General features: G+C 51.5%; 8 protein-coding genes across 8 annotated transcripts; 3 read left to right on the top strand and 5 right to left on the bottom strand.

Moving 5' to 3' along the window:
- Nucleotides 1-436: 436 nt before the first annotated feature.
- Nucleotides 437-1,609, top strand: VFPPC_02462 (succinate:fumarate antiporter (Acr1); the record flags this gene model as incomplete). The annotated part of the gene is made up of 4 exons (XM_018282108.1): nt 437-491; nt 557-604; nt 670-1,378; nt 1,456-1,609. 4 exons carry the CDS (start codon nt 437-439, stop codon nt 1,607-1,609), a joined length of 966 nt encoding a protein of 321 aa, XP_018146447.1.
- Nucleotides 1,610-2,001: 392 nt separating this feature from the next.
- On the bottom strand, nt 2,002-3,110 carry VFPPC_02461 (twinfilin-1; the record flags this gene model as incomplete). The annotated part of the gene is made up of 3 exons (XM_018282107.1): nt 2,002-2,397; nt 2,452-3,035; nt 3,092-3,110. 3 exons carry the CDS (start codon nt 3,108-3,110, stop codon nt 2,002-2,004), a joined length of 999 nt encoding a protein of 332 aa, XP_018146446.1.
- A 674-nt stretch (nt 3,111-3,784) lies between these two features.
- Nucleotides 3,785-4,793, bottom strand: VFPPC_02460 (twinfilin-1; the record flags this gene model as incomplete). The annotated part of the gene is made up of 2 exons (XM_018282106.1): nt 3,785-4,634; nt 4,690-4,793. 2 exons carry the CDS (start codon nt 4,791-4,793, stop codon nt 3,785-3,787), a joined length of 954 nt encoding a protein of 317 aa, XP_018146445.1.
- Nucleotides 4,794-5,850: 1,057 nt separating this feature from the next.
- VFPPC_02459 (40S ribosomal protein S7) lies at nt 5,851-6,842 on the top strand (the record flags this gene model as incomplete). The annotated part of the gene is made up of 3 exons (XM_018282105.1): nt 5,851-6,012; nt 6,337-6,419; nt 6,476-6,842. 3 exons carry the CDS (start codon nt 5,851-5,853, stop codon nt 6,840-6,842), a joined length of 612 nt encoding a protein of 203 aa, XP_018146444.1.
- Nucleotides 6,843-7,112: 270 nt separating this feature from the next.
- On the bottom strand, nt 7,113-9,175 carry VFPPC_15507 (dynactin Arp1 p62 subunit RO2; the record flags this gene model as incomplete). The annotated part of the gene is made up of 3 exons (XM_018293260.1): nt 7,113-8,520; nt 8,579-8,822; nt 8,977-9,175. 3 exons carry the CDS (start codon nt 9,173-9,175, stop codon nt 7,113-7,115), a joined length of 1,851 nt encoding a protein of 616 aa, XP_018146443.1.
- A 2,858-nt stretch (nt 9,176-12,033) lies between these two features.
- Nucleotides 12,034-14,156, top strand: VFPPC_02458 (choriogenin Hminor; the record flags this gene model as incomplete). Its single annotated transcript, XM_018282104.1, has 2 exons — nt 12,034-12,249; nt 12,342-14,156. The coding sequence occupies 2 exons, from the start codon at nt 12,034-12,036 to the stop codon at nt 14,154-14,156; spliced, it is 2,031 nt and encodes a 676-aa protein (XP_018146442.1).
- A 612-nt stretch (nt 14,157-14,768) lies between these two features.
- On the bottom strand, nt 14,769-15,599 carry VFPPC_02457 (C6 transcription factor; the record flags this gene model as incomplete). The annotated part of the gene is made up of 3 exons (XM_018282103.1): nt 14,769-14,865; nt 14,914-14,995; nt 15,047-15,599. The coding sequence occupies 3 exons, from the start codon at nt 15,597-15,599 to the stop codon at nt 14,769-14,771; spliced, it is 732 nt and encodes a 243-aa protein (XP_018146441.1).
- A 973-nt stretch (nt 15,600-16,572) lies between these two features.
- On the bottom strand, nt 16,573-17,385 carry VFPPC_15506 (class I alpha-mannosidase; the record flags this gene model as incomplete). Its single annotated transcript, XM_018293259.1, has 2 exons — nt 16,573-17,173; nt 17,228-17,385. 2 exons carry the CDS (start codon nt 17,383-17,385, stop codon nt 16,573-16,575), a joined length of 759 nt encoding a protein of 252 aa, XP_018146440.1.
- Nucleotides 17,386-18,036: the final 651 nt, after the last annotated feature.

The raw sequence follows: 18,036 nt of genomic DNA, 5'->3' as shown, positions 1-18,036 counted from the left end.
AGACACACCAAAAGTCAGGTCTTGTGACTTGCCATCCCACAGCTCTGGTCCCTAGCTGCTAGCTCACACACCCGATCGCGCCCGCCACAGGACCACAATCATATGTCAAAAGCTAAACCGCCCCGACAATCGCGCGTGTGACTCTTTTCCTGTGGCATTCCCTCTCTTTTCTTCTCATCTTTGTTACGAATTTCTTTCCCTGACTACAATCCGCTTTGTATTGCCATAAATTACATCTTTCCATCTCTTGAGGTGGAAGTCAAAGGGCTAGTGACGGCATTGGGTGTTGCACGTGCAAGTTGCGATTTCTCGGCTGTGACGCAACCGCAACGAAACTACATTGGCGCATCGCGACAATTCCTACCGCGCTTATTCAATCTGATTTGGGCTTGACGAGTCGTCAGGGTATCAATTGCAAGGAAAGGGAAAAGTCAAAATGCCTCCCAGTGAGAATAATCGGAAACCGCCGACTGCGGCAGTCAACCTCATCGGTATGCTTGCACTCAGAAAACACCCGCTCAAAAGCAATTGAGATGCTAACAACTAATTCCAACAGCCGGAGGCGGTGCCGGTATGATGGAAGCCCTCGCCTGTCATCCCCTCGGTACGTTTACACCCTCTCCAATCCATGAATCCTTCCCGGCGCAAAACCACTAACAAATGACAAAGACACAATCAAAGTAAGAATGCAGCTCTCAAGACGGGCAAGACAACCTGGCGCCCCCAAACGCGGCTTCATCAAAACGGGCGTAGAAATCGTCAAGAAAGAAACCCCCCTCGGTCTGTACAAAGGTCTCGGCGCCGTGCTTACAGGCATCGTCCCCAAAATGGCTATCCGCTTCACGTCCTTCGAAGCGTACAAGCAGTTCTTCGCCGACAAGACCACCGGCAAAGTCTCCGGCCAGGCGACCTTTGTTGCAGGCCTCGCCGCCGGTGTGACCGAGGCCGTTGCCGTCGTCACCCCCATGGAGGTCATCAAGATCCGGCTCCAGGCGCAGCACCACTCCATGGCGGACCCCCTCGACGTGCCCAAGTATCGCAATGCCGCGCACGCCTTGTATACCGTCGTTCGGGAGGAGGGCTTCGGTGCGCTCTACCGCGGTGTGAGCTTGACGGCCTTGAGACAAGGGACGAACCAGGCCGTCAACTTTACTGCGTACAGCTATTTCAAGGAGTGGCTGAAGCAGTGGCAGCCGCAGTATGAGGGCACGAATCTGCCCAGTTGGCAGACTACGCTTATTGGTCTTGTGTCTGGTGCGATGGGCCCGTTGAGTAATGCTCCTATTGATACTATTAAGACGAGGTTGCAGAAGACGCCGGCTCAGCCTGGTGTGAGTGCTTGGGCGAGAATAACGCACATTTCTGCCGACATGTTCAAGTGCGTATAACCTATTTTCCTTTCCTAACTATTGCTATACTTCTTTTTAAGTATAAGATTTGCTGACAAGCTTCTAGGCAAGAAGGTTTCCACGCCTTCTACAAGGGCATCACCCCTCGTATCATGCGTGTCGCCCCTGGCCAGGCTGTTACGTTCACCGTCTACGAATTCCTGAGACAACAGCTTGAGAAGAGCAACCTCTCTTTCGTTGGTGGTAAATACGAGGAATAAAAAAATGGCAGCAAACGCCTGTCTCAAGACTCACTCACCTGTCATCATCTTGCGCACATAAAAGTTCTTCGGATATCCATTTAAAGACCACAGGGGCAGCCCTCCACAACTCAGAGCCAGGGGTTACGGTACGGCGAGGGACAAGACAAATGCATACTGCACGTCGGGAATGTTGTGACGCATCAATTTTTGCTTACTTGCACTGTTTTCCGTTTGTTCGTGGTTGTAACCACTTTCATCTTGCATAGAGAAAGGCGGCAGTATGGTGGCTGTTTGGAATTTATTGTTTACATCTCGAATGGGACATATCCCCGTCATTTATAGCAAATCAAATATTATGCATCGTCATATTCATTACTGTCTAACGGTGTGTGTACCTCGTGTCTAGCAATTTACCGACCAGGGCGCTTGGGTCTGCTGAATCCCGATCTAGACGTAGTTTTGGGGTGCAAATCATCCATGACCGATTTTTCAGTGATTTCCTTTGGTTCCTCGACTTCAAACTTCTTCTCCAGCGTCAAGCCGGCCTCCTTGGTAGCGATTTCCAGTACAGCTCGTTTCATCAGCGGGTACAACATGCGGTTCTTGATGGATTTATTGCCGGGTGTCAACGGGCAGGTATAAAAGAAGAGAACTGGCGACTGCTCTGTGCCATCGTGAGTGTGGGCGAATCGGTAAAAAGTGAATCTGGGCTCTGTGGTGGAAATGACGCTGGCTAGCTCGGTAATCGATGAAGGGCGAGGGGACTCAGGAAGGAGCTCGACGGATTCGGTCTCGGGGTTGATTTTCTAAACGCTTCATCAGTTTTTTCCTTCCCTTGGTCTCTCAGTTTGCTGACTTACTAGCATAGTGACCACACGTCCTCCATCCTGCCCCAGCTCCTTCAACGCCGTAATAGCATCGTCCGCCATGGGCATGGCGAAATTCTTGCTCAGATGAATTTCCCTTGTTCCAGTGCCAGATCCCGCCTCCTGCTCAGCACGTTTAACTTCTCCCAGGCTGCGTTCCTCTTCCGTCAAAGGGGCAGCTAGCTTCGTGTGGGCGTCGTGCTTCTTGAAACCACCTTCACTCAGTTCGTCTGCGGTCGTCACAAATATCGTCTCTCTAAAGTGCTCCGAGCCCAGCTCTCGCACAAGCGTCAAACGCGTTGAGGCAAACAACATCTTTTGCCGCACCGGTGCAGCGTCCGGCACGTACGAAATCGCCGTCAAACGAGGGATCTCATCGTATCGACGTAGTAGAATGTAGAGGGCAGCATTAGGTTGTAGATGGTCTTGCAAACTGCCAAGGTTTTCGGAAAAGGAAGATCCTGTCGATGGTAGAGTCTTGATGGGCACCAAGGATTCCTTTTCAATGCCCACAAGCAGACCAAAGCTCGATGGCGTTGAAAGCAGCGAGTTAAATTGGGCTTGGAGCTCCTGGGAAGCTGTAGACAGGGTGGTCAGCAGCCTGCGAAGTACCGTCGGGCCCAAACATACCTACCTGAGATTCCGGACTGCATCTTCGGTTGACTCCTGATGTATCAATGCGAGCTCGAATGAATAGTCCTCACAAAGAAGTTTTGGTTGCGGATGATGAATGCGGTGCCTGATTACGTAGGTGGGGGAAACGCAGACACCAGCCGTTGCCCCGCTACGCCAGGGACCGCGATGATGCGCTTTGTGGCGGAGCCAACGGGGGCCAGAGAGCATGCTTGAGGTGCTTGCTACCCTGAACTTGAAACCGGTTATGCTGTGTAAGCATCTGATACGATCTCATGGTATTTTATGGTCCATGTTTCCGAATTCAAAGTATAAAATGCTACGAATGAATATTCGTCTTCACCAACTTAGCTTTTATATCTGGTCGTGTAACGTATTAAAGAACAATTGACGTCGAGACAGTTGTCACTGGCAGCACATCATGCAGGGGACTTACAAACACAACCGTCACTAAGTCAGACCAACGCATGCAGGGTAACATATTTTGGCTCGAAGTACAATTTTTGACAGGAATTAGACAGTGGTCCTATAATGAATACTTCTTGACCACTCCGAGGTATTACGTAGCTTTCAACTTTCACTCCAACTATCAACGAACGTCCAAAACTGGCCCAAAAAGAACTAAACGAGATGCGTTCTGTCGCCTTGCTTGCCGTATCTAGATGGCACAGCAGTATACATTCTTTTCCCTTTCTTACATGATGATTGCTGCAATCAAAGCCAATCCTCCGATGGTAGCCAGCGGTGGGATCATACTGTGAGCGGAATCGGATCCAGGCACCTGGGCTGGAACTGGTGGCTGGCCAGTCGGATCGACGACACCCGAGGGACGAGACCAAAGGGTACCTGTGGAAGGCTGGTTTGGATCGTCTTGGCTTGGATCTGGGACGCTGCTAGCTGTGGCCGCAGGATCCTGATCTTGCTCCGAAGTCACAGGATCTGAGTATGACTGGGGAGACGACTCAGAAGATGGTACCGGCTGCGCATCCGAAGTGTACATAGGAGGAGAGGCGGTGGTCGTCCCATAAGGAGCCGGTGCTGCTGAGCTTGGAGTAGGAGTGGCCGGGTCTTCCTCGCGAGTCGTGCTTGGTGCCACGGTTGGTGCTTGAGTTACTGAGCTTTCTTCTTCGGTGCAAGAAGTGGTTGGCGGCACTCCGGTTGCGGGGTCGGAAGATGATGCTGAAGCAGGACCAGAGGACGTGAATATGAAAGTAAATGTGGTAGGTATTTCTGGTGCTGGCCCAGCAGGTGTAATGAAATTTCCAGGCCCCTGGTCGGTTACTGGATCTTCCTCAGACGTTGTGCAATCCTCAGATGTAGTCGGAGGGACGGGCAGTGCGAGGGTGGAAGTGGTATGCAAGGTTTGGACCTGTGGCTGCTGGCTGACAGATTGTGTTTTTGTGTAGACGTTGGCGATTCCTGGTCCTTCATCGGGGCAAATACTGCCACAAAAGCCATTCATCCTCTCACCGAGGCAAGGATAGTTGCAAACCCTTTCGTCGAGGGGTTTGATTGCATTGGCATCATCTCCACAACGGCAATCGCTAGAACGATTAGACTTGCGCTTCATAAGTAGTACGGCATTATGGAGACTCTTACGTTGGAAATAGAGCAGCAAGTAGATGTCCCTGACAAGCTTTCTGGCACATCTCTGGAGTAAGAGGGCCACCATTCAGAGCCACAGGCGATGTAAAACAAGACATATCGACAGAAGAGCACCCTTGATATGCAAAAGAGTCTATGGCATGGTTAGACTGAGCCAAGACCATGGCTGCCGTGCCCATGGCGACAAGCATTATTGAAGCACCCATTGTAGGTTCGAAGGTGGAAACAGTCTGGTTTGACGAGGACTTCAAAGGGTGAGTTGAAAGCTTGTCTCGAGTATTGAGAAAAGGGGTTATAAATAAGGACCTGAATGAGGGACAGAAGTCGGAAAGGTTGTAAGAGATACGAAATGAACAGAGGATGAGGTTGAGGTTCGGCCACTTTGAGACGACGGATCTGGGGCTTCTTTGGAAGATGTAACAAATGGCAACTTGGAAGAGTTTGTGCTTTCCTAAAAACTGTAGGATGCCGCCTGAACCGAAATTCATGAGGAAGGAGCAGCGATTTCTTGATATCATGCCACATTTTGGCAACTGGCAACTGGCAGCTGGCAGCACTGCCAAAATGGGCGTTTGGGATTACGGCAGCTGCCAACCCATTGCGCGGCCCGAGGGGAAACTCATGTCAGGAAGCGGGATTTTGCCAGAAATTGGATTGGAAAAGAGTCGACCACATTTCACGATACAAGACGGCACTCTGTCAACTGTTTTTGCATCAGCATAGGGGACATATTGCAAGCGAGAAATGGAGGGAGAACTAAGCAAGTCAAACATGATTAACAAACTCGAGTATGCAGTTCAGTAAAAGTATATGTATACATGACTTCTGAGGTAGCAATATTAAACTTTGTTACTTCAACAAATCCATGAAAGATGTCATGCACCGCAGCTAGCATCGTGTATTTCTTCCTGTGACGGGAGTTCGGTCTTGGTGGAGTCCGTCTTGGACGGGAAAGCACAAGCTTGAAAGAGTACGTACCTAGGTACCCAGCAAGCCCGTCATCACGTGATCTCACACAAAAAGTTCCGCAAAAATTGCCCCACTTCAGTCAGGGCACGAAAACCCCAATTTAGCGACCGTTCCAATTGCGCAAAACTTCTGAACCATTCTCACCACGGCTGTCCTCACCATCATCGTTGTGCACCACCAGTCAAGATGAGCGCCCAGGCCCAGAACAAGATCGCCCCCAACAGCCCTTCGCGGCAGAACCCCTCCGAGCTTGAGCAGAGCATTGCTCAGGCTCTCTACGATCTCGAGACCAACACTGCCGACCTCAAGGTTGCCCTGCGACCTCTGCAGTTCGTCTCTGCCCGCGAGGTGAGAACATGAACATACAATGAAACTAGATTTCCGGCCTAGTCGCCTTTCGAGATCCTGTTCCCAAAAGAAAACTATACAATGGCTACGACGAGCGTCCTCTGAAATATGACGAAGCGATGCGAGACTTCCCCCAGGTTGCGAGAAAGAGTTGGGATACAGACAACGGTACCAGACTAGAAATAGTCTGATACCAAAAACTCTTTGCTACCTTCGTTTGGGGACGCTCGCCGAAGCCAGCGTACAATTGACTTCTGGAACAGGACGGGAAGCGGTCCAAGGCTATGTCCTGGAGCTCGCATGCTGACTTTGGGTCTTGATTAGATCGAAGTTGGCCACGGCAAGAAGGCTGTTGTCATCTTTGTCCCCGTCCCTTCCCTGCAGGGCTTCCACCGTGTTCAGCAGCGGTAAGTTTCTAGACTTTGTCCACGAGCGGGCATGAATCAAAACTAATTCGCCGCAGCCTGACCCGTGAGCTCGAGAAGAAGTTCTCTGACCGCCATGTCTTGATCCTCGCCTCGCGACGCATCCTGCCCCGCCCCAAGCGCTCTGCTCGCTCCCGCAACACCCAGAAGCAGAAGCGTCCCCGTTCCCGCACTCTGACTGCTGTCCACGATGCCATCCTGGCCGATCTCTGCTTCCCTGTCGAGATTGTTGGCAAGCGCATCCGCACCAAGGAGGACGGCAGCAAGCTCCTCAAGGTTGTCCTTGACGAGAAGGAGCGCGTCGGTGTTGACTACAGACTCGACACCTACGCCGAGGTTTACCGCCGCCTTACTGGCCGCAACGTGAACTTTGAGTTCCCCCAGACCGGCAATGCTGATCTCTAAACTCTGAAAAAGTGGGATTTGTGTTAGCATTGGATTGGCATGGCAGTCTTTGGGGTTCGGGAGGAATGCTGGGGCATAGTTTCTGTCACAATTTGTTGGTTGGTCAAACAAAAAATGGGACTTTTGGCGTCTTAATGATTCTTAAGGTAGCTTGATAATGATACAGGCTGCTTCATGATATCTATTGATCAATCACTCGGCCACTTGTTGTCGTGCCCATACAAAACTACTTTTTCTCGGGGTATCTGGGTCTATCTATGCTGTGCTTTATCATTCGTGACTGATGCGTCCTACGCCGAGAACACACCAATATGCTAGTTCCCTCTTCTCTCTAGCCTCCTTGTCTTTTCCAGGGGCGCTGCCCATCTCGTGTTGGACATCTGCCTCCCACTCCATCCGTACAAACATGGGTATTTCCAAGATGTCCTCATCTTCCTTCAAGGGACTATCGTCGACTTCGTCCTGGTCTTTGCCGAGTAAGGTTTGATGCTCTGGTCGTAGGGATGCTGGTATCACCTCGAGTATGATGCTGACCCAATTGCGCCCCCGTTGCCAAATCTTTGCCGCTTCTCCCTGGCCGGCCCTTTCATCCCCTTTGCGACTCTTGTCTCGTCCATCATCCTTCAAGGCATCGTCCCACATGTCGGTGTTCGCGTCAACTTCGAACTCCGGACACAATACGGTGACTTTGCTGGCAAATCTCCCCGGTGTAGTATTTGGGGTTGCAAGCGTCACTTTTATGTTTTCAAAGAGAGGGTTCTTGAACGTGAGAATATATTGATATGGTTTCAACGGTTTCAGCGGAGCCTCTTCGTTGATGGCAGGGCGAGAGGTGACTGGCACGGGCTCTGCAGTTGGGTTCATCGGGCGAATCGTGATGTTTGGGATATACGACTTGGCGACCAACCGAATTTTAAATCTCGTAGATGTGACTTTGCTCTCGGGTTTGGAGATGATATGACGACATGCAGGACAACGCTTAGAGCGTTTGGTCCGGAGAAGATATGGTATGGGACGCAAATCATCCTGAAAGCGTCCCGGAGTAGCTTGATGCTCGCGCTGTTCTGCAGACGTAGTCGCATTCCACCCCTGGTGGGTCAACTTCTTGATCATGCTAGACTCATCCAACTGGGTTAGCTTGAGGCCCTCCTCGGAGCTCAATGCTTCCCGCACAATATCAGCTGGGCCTTGTTGCATGCGTCCTGGATGCCCTCGACCAGTGTATAGTGACATTATCCTCGACAAAGCGGCCGGTGACGAGAATCCTATGTTATCGTGTAACGGCATACCGCCGAGAGAGGTGTTTGCATCTGCTAGTTGCTCTTGGTAAAATGCCTTCAAACTTGTAAACTGTAAATCGTGGTCCATCTCATCGTCTGGAAACGGTGGCTCATCTGGGTTCTCTTTCCGTCGCTCCTTGACGTCTTTCATGGTAATTTTTGGTGTACCGCCATTATTCAACTTGCCAAGCTGTGAATGTATACCGCTCGGTCGTTCGAACTCGATTCCAATTTCGGTAGAAGACCAGTTACAATACTGGCAAAAGAGTGCATACGGGCCACCGGCTGAGCTTGGTTGCCCCTCCGGAGCGAGCAGATTGGCATCAGAGGTTGGTTGTATTGCACCAACCTGTAGCGGTCCAATACACACTGGGCATTGATAGCAACTCCTGGTGCATCTTGAACATATTGTTAGCTTCGGGATTGAGTGCTCGATTCTGGGATCATCAGCCATACCTGTTGCCTTCGCTGCGGAGGTTGCTACTAGGGACTTCAAACAAGCAGTTTGGGCAATAGTATGTCACGGTCTCTTCCGTAACACATCTCGGACAGCGGATCTGTTGGCAATCCTCGCAGTACAGGAGATGCTCGAGAGGGTACAAGCTGTAGTTTGATCGCGGTGATCGTGGATCGAAAGTTCGTTCGTCATCATCTAGGCCCTCGTTGCCGGAACCATTGCCGCTATCGGTCGCCGATTGATCTGAACATGGACATTGAATGTATGTGTACGGAGTTGAGCGCGCCATATCTGACACTCATCGCTGGCGTGAGTGGGTGTCAACGATGAGGTCGTTGTCATTTTGGGCCTTCGCGAAGTCTGCGACACACCAATTCGAGCTCAGGGTTCCCCGTACCTCCACCGAGAACGGCAAGGTGGTGAGTACGGGTGAGCTCGGTGAGCGTCCAATCAGGTGACCGTGGGAATGGAGCTCTGTGCCTGGATCCCACGAACCGATTCCGGCGCTTATCATCATCTCCGCCTTGCATATCACGTATAGTGACAGCGACGATCAGAATCTCGACACTAGACAAATACTTCCGTCTTGATCTCATGATGACGTTTTGTTTACCATGTTTTGCAGGCTTTGCGTATCGCGACGAGTCCCATTGACCAAACAATTCCGCTAATATTTGCCTCTCAACAACAATTTACCTGCCTGTTGGTGCCCGATGCAGGCGCCAAGTCATGCAAAAAACACTTACATTGACATGCGAGAAAATCGGCTTTGACCCACGAGAAGCTCAAACTTTCTGACAGGAGACACGACCCAGCGGCGGAATGTTTAACACTTATGAACAACATCAGAAACAATTTGACCTCTTTGAGCTAAACAGACCTTAGTTGTGTCTGTAGCCAGCAATACTGGGCCGCACAGTGTTTTGAGGAAGTCGGCGTAAGTCGTTAGGATGGTGCCTCTTGGGATTCTCACACCGCAACGAGTTTATGCCTGAAGGCGTGACGGTTCTATGCGTGGATGTGCTGGCCACTCCGATCAGTCAATACTTGTCTCGCTGTGGCAGGAGGAAGCCAGACTTGCAGCATCCCTGGTCTCCTTTCATTTCATGGAGTTGTCGGTGAAATGACCATATCCCAGCAATCGATCGCTGGCGATTCCGGAGTGTAGGCGAGAGAATCAAGCCACATGCATCAGTATGGGGATGCTAAGGAAATCAATTGATCCCAGCTTACTCCGTATTCATGAGGGATGTCGTGTCTGATGAAGCGAGAGAGTGCATCGGAGGTCCACGGCCGCAACACACCTAGAAACAGCTAGGTGACGTTTCCAATGTGCTCAGCGCTACTCATCCCACTAATAACGCATGGTGTAGCAATGGGAAATGAGATGCGGCGCCTAGTTTGGCTATGTTCAGCTCGCCTTGGCTCATACCGGCCAAAGTGGCCCCCATGTGGCACCATCATCATCTGGCTTTGGATGTGTTTCTGGTCAACCCCGGCTAGCAGGCTTGAGTCACTTTTGGAACACAGCCTGGGTGCGATGTCAAATCTCTGAAGTGGCTTTCACCGAGATGCCATCAAAGTTTCCCTTCCTTTTCGACTCAGAGGCCGTAGCATACTGCAGCTCTGTCATATTTTGACTCTGCACAAAATGCTACGCCATATTGGATACTGGAAATAACCTTCGCGGCTTGCATGGTGACACGGCCATGACGAAACGTAGGACAAAGTGGTGCTTCCGTCCAAGCCGGCATTGTGCTCCCCAAGATACTCCACACAAAGAATGCCACTTGACAGATTGGGAGCTCAATATTGAACTAGCGCCAAACAGCTCATCAAGCTCACCCCTGCAATCGGTGCCAGGTTTGTGAACGGGGCGGTTTCTCAGACAGAACGAGGTATTTGCAACGGGAGGGACGACGCTGGTGGTCTTGGGTTCTTTCGACAAAGTCAGAGGCAAAGTGGAAAGGGAAGGGAAGCCGTTGTAGATCATTGAGAAGTTGGGTCAGAATTGCTTCTTCCTCTACGGCCGAACGACGACCAAGGCACAGTATCTACGGAGTATCCAAAACCTTGTTTGCCAACGCATGACATCTGCAACATTCTATGACTACGAGTATCACTCGCATTGGTTTGGGAATTGTACATACATACAAACGGCATTAGTAACAAGGGTGAGGTCCAATCCAATATCTCAGTGGCTCATTAGACGCTAGATGCAGTGGGCCGGGACCTCAGAGACTTGCATGGGCTGGACATGGGCATCATGATTCCCCTTGTTGACGACAGACGAATTCCGACCAACGACATTTGCACTAGCTGAAGGTGGGCTTAATTGGGACCACGTCCTTGGGTGCCCAGCTCGAAAATGGAAAGCAAATCTCCCTGATAAAACTGGCTCAATTGCCGGTCCCTCGTTGGCGGCGGTTTGACCATCTCGCCAAGGAGTCTGGAGTGTTCTCGGACCACGGCTTCCTGACCTTCTCCTTCGGTTCCCCAGATTGCCGACGTTTGCACCGTGGGTTGATGACATTGACCTGGGACGGTTCCATTGCATTGGAAAGTTTTGCAAGCGAGGAGTTGTAAAGCAAAAAAGAACCAAGGCAAGGTACAATGGCGTCGAGCTGGGCTACGACGAACTCCCAACTTGCCAAATAAGCCTTCAGGGTTGGCTCCCGTTTCATACAGTAACTGCTGTATTCAACTACGACTCATTGCGTATTTCACAGTCGACCAAAGCCGGAATCGAGGCAATTCGTCCCTCGGAATATCATGCCTTCAACACGTTCCACGGCAAGCACTGCCCCAAAATCGAGCACCCGCCAAAGCCGTGGAAACAACAGCTCCCACCATAATGTCACAAGTCTGGGGTCTACTCCATCGGGCTATAGATTGAAGAGATGGGATGGAGCAAGACGTACCGACACGCCTTGGGATGGCCTACGAAAGGTATGACCTGTTATCCGCCGCCTTCATTGCATCTTTTGTTGTTGTACTTGCCGTACGCACCTCGAGCTGCTGCTGCAGTGCAGGTGATGTGGGCTGACCTTGTTGTTGCCGCAGGACTATGAGCTCTGGACACGCAATGGGAATTGTTTGATATATCTGCATAGCAGCGAGAACGGCAAGAGTCGAAATCCATCGAAAACAGCAGCGTTCAAATTACCCTTTTCTTTACTCCTCTCCAACAGATGCTTCCCGTTGATAGCGGTTCCTGGTATGCAATCCCGGCGAACGCGGTCTGAGACCGCCTCGTACTCCAAATGAGATCCAGAAATGGTACCGAGCAAACCCGAAAGGAATTGTTGAGCTTTACATACCAGCACCACAAAATGCGGACAAAAAGCAAGTCCGACAGCATCAATTGTCGACTCGAAACTTTTTCGCGTGGATTCTTCGGCGCTCGCTTGTTGGGGAAACCCTCGGTGGAGCCATAATCGAGTTGTTGAACAGCATGCACGAGTATCGGTCCCCCGGAAAGGTGAACAATACGGCGGACATTCTGGAATATCTCGATGAAGAGGGCTATCTGTGCTTGGCTGGCCAGCCGGATCATGCCTTGGCTGTTTTACATGTAGCCGAGACGTTTCGCTGGAGAGACCTGTATCTTCAAGCCCTGGCACATTGCGTGGGGATAAGAGAGAGGCTTTCCCATGGAGCCGAATTTCAGGTACGTTGTAGGCCTGACGCCATTTGATGTCATTCCCTCCATTATCTTTGTGGCGGATGGGCACTTTGCAGCATGGGGCTAACAAGACGCAGCACATCAGCTTCGCAACGAGGCAGCTTATCCACGACAGCGAAAACGAGTTGAAGGCTCGCATAGAAAAGGCGTCAGCAATGCTGAACAACTTTCTTGACCAGGAGCTGTCGGAGACTCAAATTGGCATCCCCATTGGCCTTCGAGCTCACCTGGAGCGTTTCAGAAGCTTCCTGCTTTCGTTTTACAGCACCAGACTGGGCTACTATCCTCCGAGTTCATTTAGTGGCTCGATATTCCGCGCCATGGCGAGGGACTTTACATCTCTGTACGGCCTCTTGGTTGACGAAGCATACAGCTCGCATAAAGCTCTGCCGTCGGTCGCCGTGGGCGGCATCTGCACCTTGCAACTTGTCCAATCTTTTGATACGCACAGCGGGTTTGAGCCCATGAAGCACCCGCTCCCCCGGCTCCCGCAAGTAGATCAGCAAACTCGCAGCAGACGTGTGTCATGGTTTCCGCGTGGCCCGAAACAACGGGCCGATGAGCGCAAATTGGAACACGCCGCTCTGGTCAATGCGTCGAATTGGAAAGATGATTCATTCCAGAATAGCTTGGTTCGCGCGTACAGGAAATTTGAAGAGGACTGTGCAACAGGTTCAAAAAAGATCGATAAGCATGAGAGGATATCGCTGGTAGATGGACGCAAGGTTAGGTGGATTTTGATATACGCAGTTCACCAGGTCCTGCAGTATGCTACCCAGAGACCAGACGGTGTACAGGATGATTCAAAAGCGGAATACTTGGTGTCTATTGCAAAGGACACATTACCACCATGGCAGCATGCGAACCGCACAGGGGGTTTAATTCGCAGCCAGACCGAGCCAGCGTTGAATCGTCTCACGGAGCTTCCTACCGTGGAGAGACCTCCCACTACTGAAAAGTTTGAGATTAAACCAGATATCGACTATTTTGCGCTAACTCACAAAGAGGACACGCCTCCGCCAAGATCACGAAGGGCGTCTCTCCCACCATCAGCTGAGGCTCCAGCAACATTATCGCGGACCAGCTCTTTCAAGCAGGTCTTGCGCCGGAGTTCCACGCTTCGCAAGTCGGTACGACGACTCAAACAGGGGGCCACGCCTGCATCAGCTCCTCCCACCCCCGTCACGTCCAGCAAGCCTCTCTATCACGAGATTGTAGTCCATGGGTATGGCAACGGCACAAACGACGTCCATGTAGAGACTCGAGCACAACCACCACCACCACCACCACCGCCACCACCGGCACCGTCGTCGTCGCCGCCACCACCAGCAGACGTCGGTAGGAGCGCATCCACGGCATCAGAAACAGGCTCAAGCAACATCAGCACAGTACCCAGCTGCGCAAGTTCAACAGAAACGCCAGAATCGTCACTCAACTCTCCCATCCTGCCCGATTCACCCGTCGACGTACCGCCCAAAACCCGCCGATGGAGTCACCAAGATATATCCCCTAGTCCCAGTCCAGCAGTATCATCCAACATGCGCTCCAGACCCAACTCCCTCAAACGACGACCCATCAGCTCCGCCCTGGAAGGGTATAGCTTCGCCGCCAAGGCATTCGGCCAGTTTGTCGACAACGAACGCCGTAGCATCTTTGCAAACACGCGCCACATGGCGACTGATTTGAAGAGGAACACGTCCATCCCGCAAAGTCGTTCGATGCCACTGCCCATTCGGGAGGATGACATTGATGAGGAGCCGTACGTTTTGTCGCGAGACTCGAGTGATTGGACGGCCATGCAGGCTTTTCTCGATGGGAAGTGTGCGGATGGGGATGCAGCGCATGCGTGGGAGCAGTATGCGGATTTGGGGGGATTGACTGAAGTTCGGTGAAAATTATGGGACGGTATTTACAAGAATCGTGCGCTTATGCCAGCGTGAAGAAAAGGCAGCATTCATTGCCATCTCTTTTTGTCGTCACACATCTTGGGCACACCCAATCATCGTTTGTTTCTTTTTGTTATCTTTTTCCTTTTCTTTTCTGTCGATTGATACCCAGTGTGCGGGCATACACGAACGCAGGCGCATACATGTTACAGACATTCCTCTACGGAAAAAAAATATAGGTTACGATGACATGGTTTTGGTCATTTTGGGCTCATACATTCAGGGACAGAACAAAACCTGGATCCTCATAGTTTGCGCATCATTTTTTGAGCACTGGCAGCAAGCAGGCGCAACGTTGATAGCAAACAATTCTAATTCATAACAAACGGGGGTATTCCGTAAAAAGCATAATACATGTCTCCGTCCAATGCTGTCTCCGTGTTGCATGGCCCTGAGCCAAGGTCCAATGGCCACCACCCTTTTTCTGCGTATTTATTTGTCCTGGATAAACTGGTTCCTCCTGTTTCTGTGTTGTCAAGTATGCGAATGTCTATGTCACGCCTTCCTACCAGTCAACACTTGTGGTTTCATTCGCTCCATATTTGGTAAGTAGGAGTTTTATTCCTTCTTAGCATGGGAAGCAGCCTCTAGACCGTCGAGGATTTCGGCGCCCATGGACCAGATCATGTATGCGGAGCCGACGAGCCATGCGCCACTGTCACAGGTTAGCTGGAGAGACAAGCCGTCGCGATTGTGCACATACTTGGGAATAATCCAGAGAAAGATCAAATCAATAGGGTTATTATGGCCAATGTTGTCAAAGCCCGAAAAGTACTCATTCGCCCCTGTGTCAAGTAATTAGCCACGCCATCAGTAATAGGCGCATCACCACCCACAATAAAGAACAGTCTTGCTCAGCGTCATGACAGCCGAGCTAAAGCCAATCAAGACGGCCAACGCGCCAATGCGACCCGTCACAACCCTCCCCTGGCTGGTGACCTCGCCGCGCGAATACCACAGCCACAAGTACACGGCGTACATCAAGGTCTCGAGGACGTTGAGGAAGCCCTGCGCAGAGGTGAAGCCGTTGTTTGCGCGGAATGCCTTCCACCCGTAGATGTGGTCGACCTCGCCGTACAGCTTGTAGGGCAGCCAGAGCGGCCAGTGGGCGGCGCCGCCCTCCATCGTGTGCGGACGGCCGAGGACGTAGCCCGTGTCCCAGGTGACGAGGGGGAGGGAGATGCCCATCCAGAGGAGGGTCCAGAAGGTGGGTGCGTGTTCGAAGGCGGATGAGGATGCCTTGTGGGCGCGACGGCGGGTGGAGGTGGTGGTTGAGGGCGCGGAGGTGACGGACTTGCGCTTGCGGGAGGTGGATGTTGGTGTTGAGGGCGGCGATGTCGACTCGGGGCCGATGCTGTCGGCGCGGGAGGAGGATCGCGTACTGACCATTGTGGTGGGATTGTTTCGCGATGAAAAGATGGAGGAATGCGATTGTGTTGGTATGTACGGAGGATTGGGGTGAAGGGTTGAAAGTTGAAAGTCTGGGGTATTGTGGAGTTGAAAGATGGCTGGATGGATGGAGATGGTGGTGGTGGTGGGCAAGCCGAACTGGGCTCGAGCGTTTTTGTCGACTGAACTCTGAATGTTTTGGTTTTGTTTACGGGACCGGGACGCCAATCGACCCGAGTGGATTCATGTCAGTCAGTTCAATGTTGTTGATTCCTGGACCCGAATGGGAGACGACGAGGACGGAATAGGATGCTGCAGGAAACAGGGGACGCTAGTGGGGGAAAGGTATGGGCGGGATGGGATTCGGTTTGCTGGTGATTGAGCTGGATAATCTTACTGGAGATGAGGCCGAGCTCAAGAGGCAGGGTAATGGAAAGCATGAATGTCGAGTGGATGGATGGGTGGGATGATGGAGCCGTGGATGCGGGTGAGATCAGAGTGGATGGACATGGATCATCATCAAGAGGTCAACTTGACATTCAAGGTGGAACCTGGATCTGCTGTCCACATTCGTTCCGTCAACATTGAAATTGCCAGGTCGCGTCGCTTTCCCCTGCCATTTATCCAAACAGTTCGTCAACAACGTCACCATCTCCGTGATTCCCCAGGGTTGAAGGGTCCGTCCATGTCCATGGCCTTTTCTGGTTCTGGCCTGGCCCCCAGCTGGAATCTGCAGGGACAAAAGGCGGGCCATCTTTACACATGTAGCTTCTTGACATCCATTAGTAATAATTGTCTGGTGTCTCAGTGTATTGATCAATTGCGGATCGTGATTCTTGCATCTCAACACCCACGCGATATACACAGACTCCCATATTGAATCCAACGGTCCCCCTTGCAACATGATACTACAAACTCACAAAGACAACGAAAGTTAACCCATTCGAACGCATACATGAGTACAATACAGACATCACCCAAATGTGTGTCCCCCATTCTCCAAATACTCCGTCTCCTCACCCGTCGCCTCCCTCCCCAACGCCTTATTCCTATGCGGATACCTCCCAAACCGCTCAATAATATCATAATGTAGCTGCTCAAAGTCCAAGTTCATCTTGGCCATCTTCCTCGCCGCCTCAACATCTCCCAGCACCACCTCCCTCGCCTTGGCATGGTACGCACCCTCTGTCGTCTGCTGCTCCGTCAACGACTCAACATCCCGCACAATCTTTTTAAACCCCTCAAGAGCCTGTTCGTGATCCGTCAAGTCCTCCGAGTGCATCAGTGGCATGTAGAACCAGTTCCGGTACGAAAATTGCCATCGAATCTCTGCATCCTGATCCGGAATCCCTCTCGCGATAGCTGCGCGCGCAACCTGCCGCGCCAGGGGGTCGAATTCGTTGAAAACGACGGACGAGGAGGTGCCGCGGTAGCAGTTTCGCGGGATTTGATCCAAAAGAATGAGGAGGCTCATCCAGTCGCATGGCTGTGATGGCTCGATGGCGTCGAGAATCTCGGTGCCGGATGTGACGCCTGTTTTTCGGAGGGCTTCGAGCGACGGTAAGAACTTTTCACTGTAGTTTGTGAGTTATGATGGTGCCACGCGCAAATTCAAATGTGAGGCATACGCGCATGCTTTGTCTAGGGCTTCGCCACCCATGAACCACCTCTTGACGTTTTCGGGGCCGGAAACAATGCGTGCTTCGGCGGTGAAGTTGAGGAACCAGAAGTCTTGGATGTCGCGCAAAAGCGTAGGCGTGATGATGGACTTTATCGTATGGGCCATTTTGACTTGCGATCCAATGTCAAATGGGTTTGGCTGTTGGTGCTTGGAGCTGACTGTGAATGATCTGCTTGTCGATTGCCCTGCCAAAATTGAGCTTGTGCGTAGGATTAAAGATGAGACTGGAGTCAATTGGCGACTATACGATCTGTAGGCTACTTCAATGTCAGTAAATGTCAATTGAGCGAATACATGCTGAGACTGACTTGGTGAGCGTCGCAGCTCTCTTGAGATATGACGTAGGGTTCGGGAAGCCGCATGCGCAGTCATGTCATGTGCGCACGCTGGGTGGGTAATGCGCAGCTCGGTTTTACGATTGTCTGTCGTGTAATTTGTGAGTGTAGGCCCTCTGAGGATATCCTGTGTCGCGTTCAGATGCCAATTGAAGAATGTAAGGTTGATGAATTGGCTGAGCGGAGGGTTCGGAGAAAGGCTGCACTTCACGATGACCTCAAGACCCACAAGCCGAATTGGGCCATTCAAGAAAGGCGCTTCATCCAAAGCAGGTGGTGAGAACGAGAATAGTAAGAAGCCACTAACAGTATTAAAATGAAGCTGCAATTTGCCCAAGTTTGAGCCTGGAAGCAGTATGAATTGATATCTATTTGCATATCCTGAAATGGCGTCCCCATATCGGCCGCGTAACCAAACTAA

This window comes from Pochonia chlamydosporia, chromosome 2, assembly GCF_001653235.2.
Source record: "Pochonia chlamydosporia 170 chromosome 2, whole genome shotgun sequence".
In the NCBI taxonomy this organism is placed as follows: Eukaryota; Fungi; Ascomycota; class Sordariomycetes; order Hypocreales; family Clavicipitaceae; genus Pochonia; species Pochonia chlamydosporia.
This window is presented reverse-complemented; position numbering and strand designations above follow the sequence as displayed.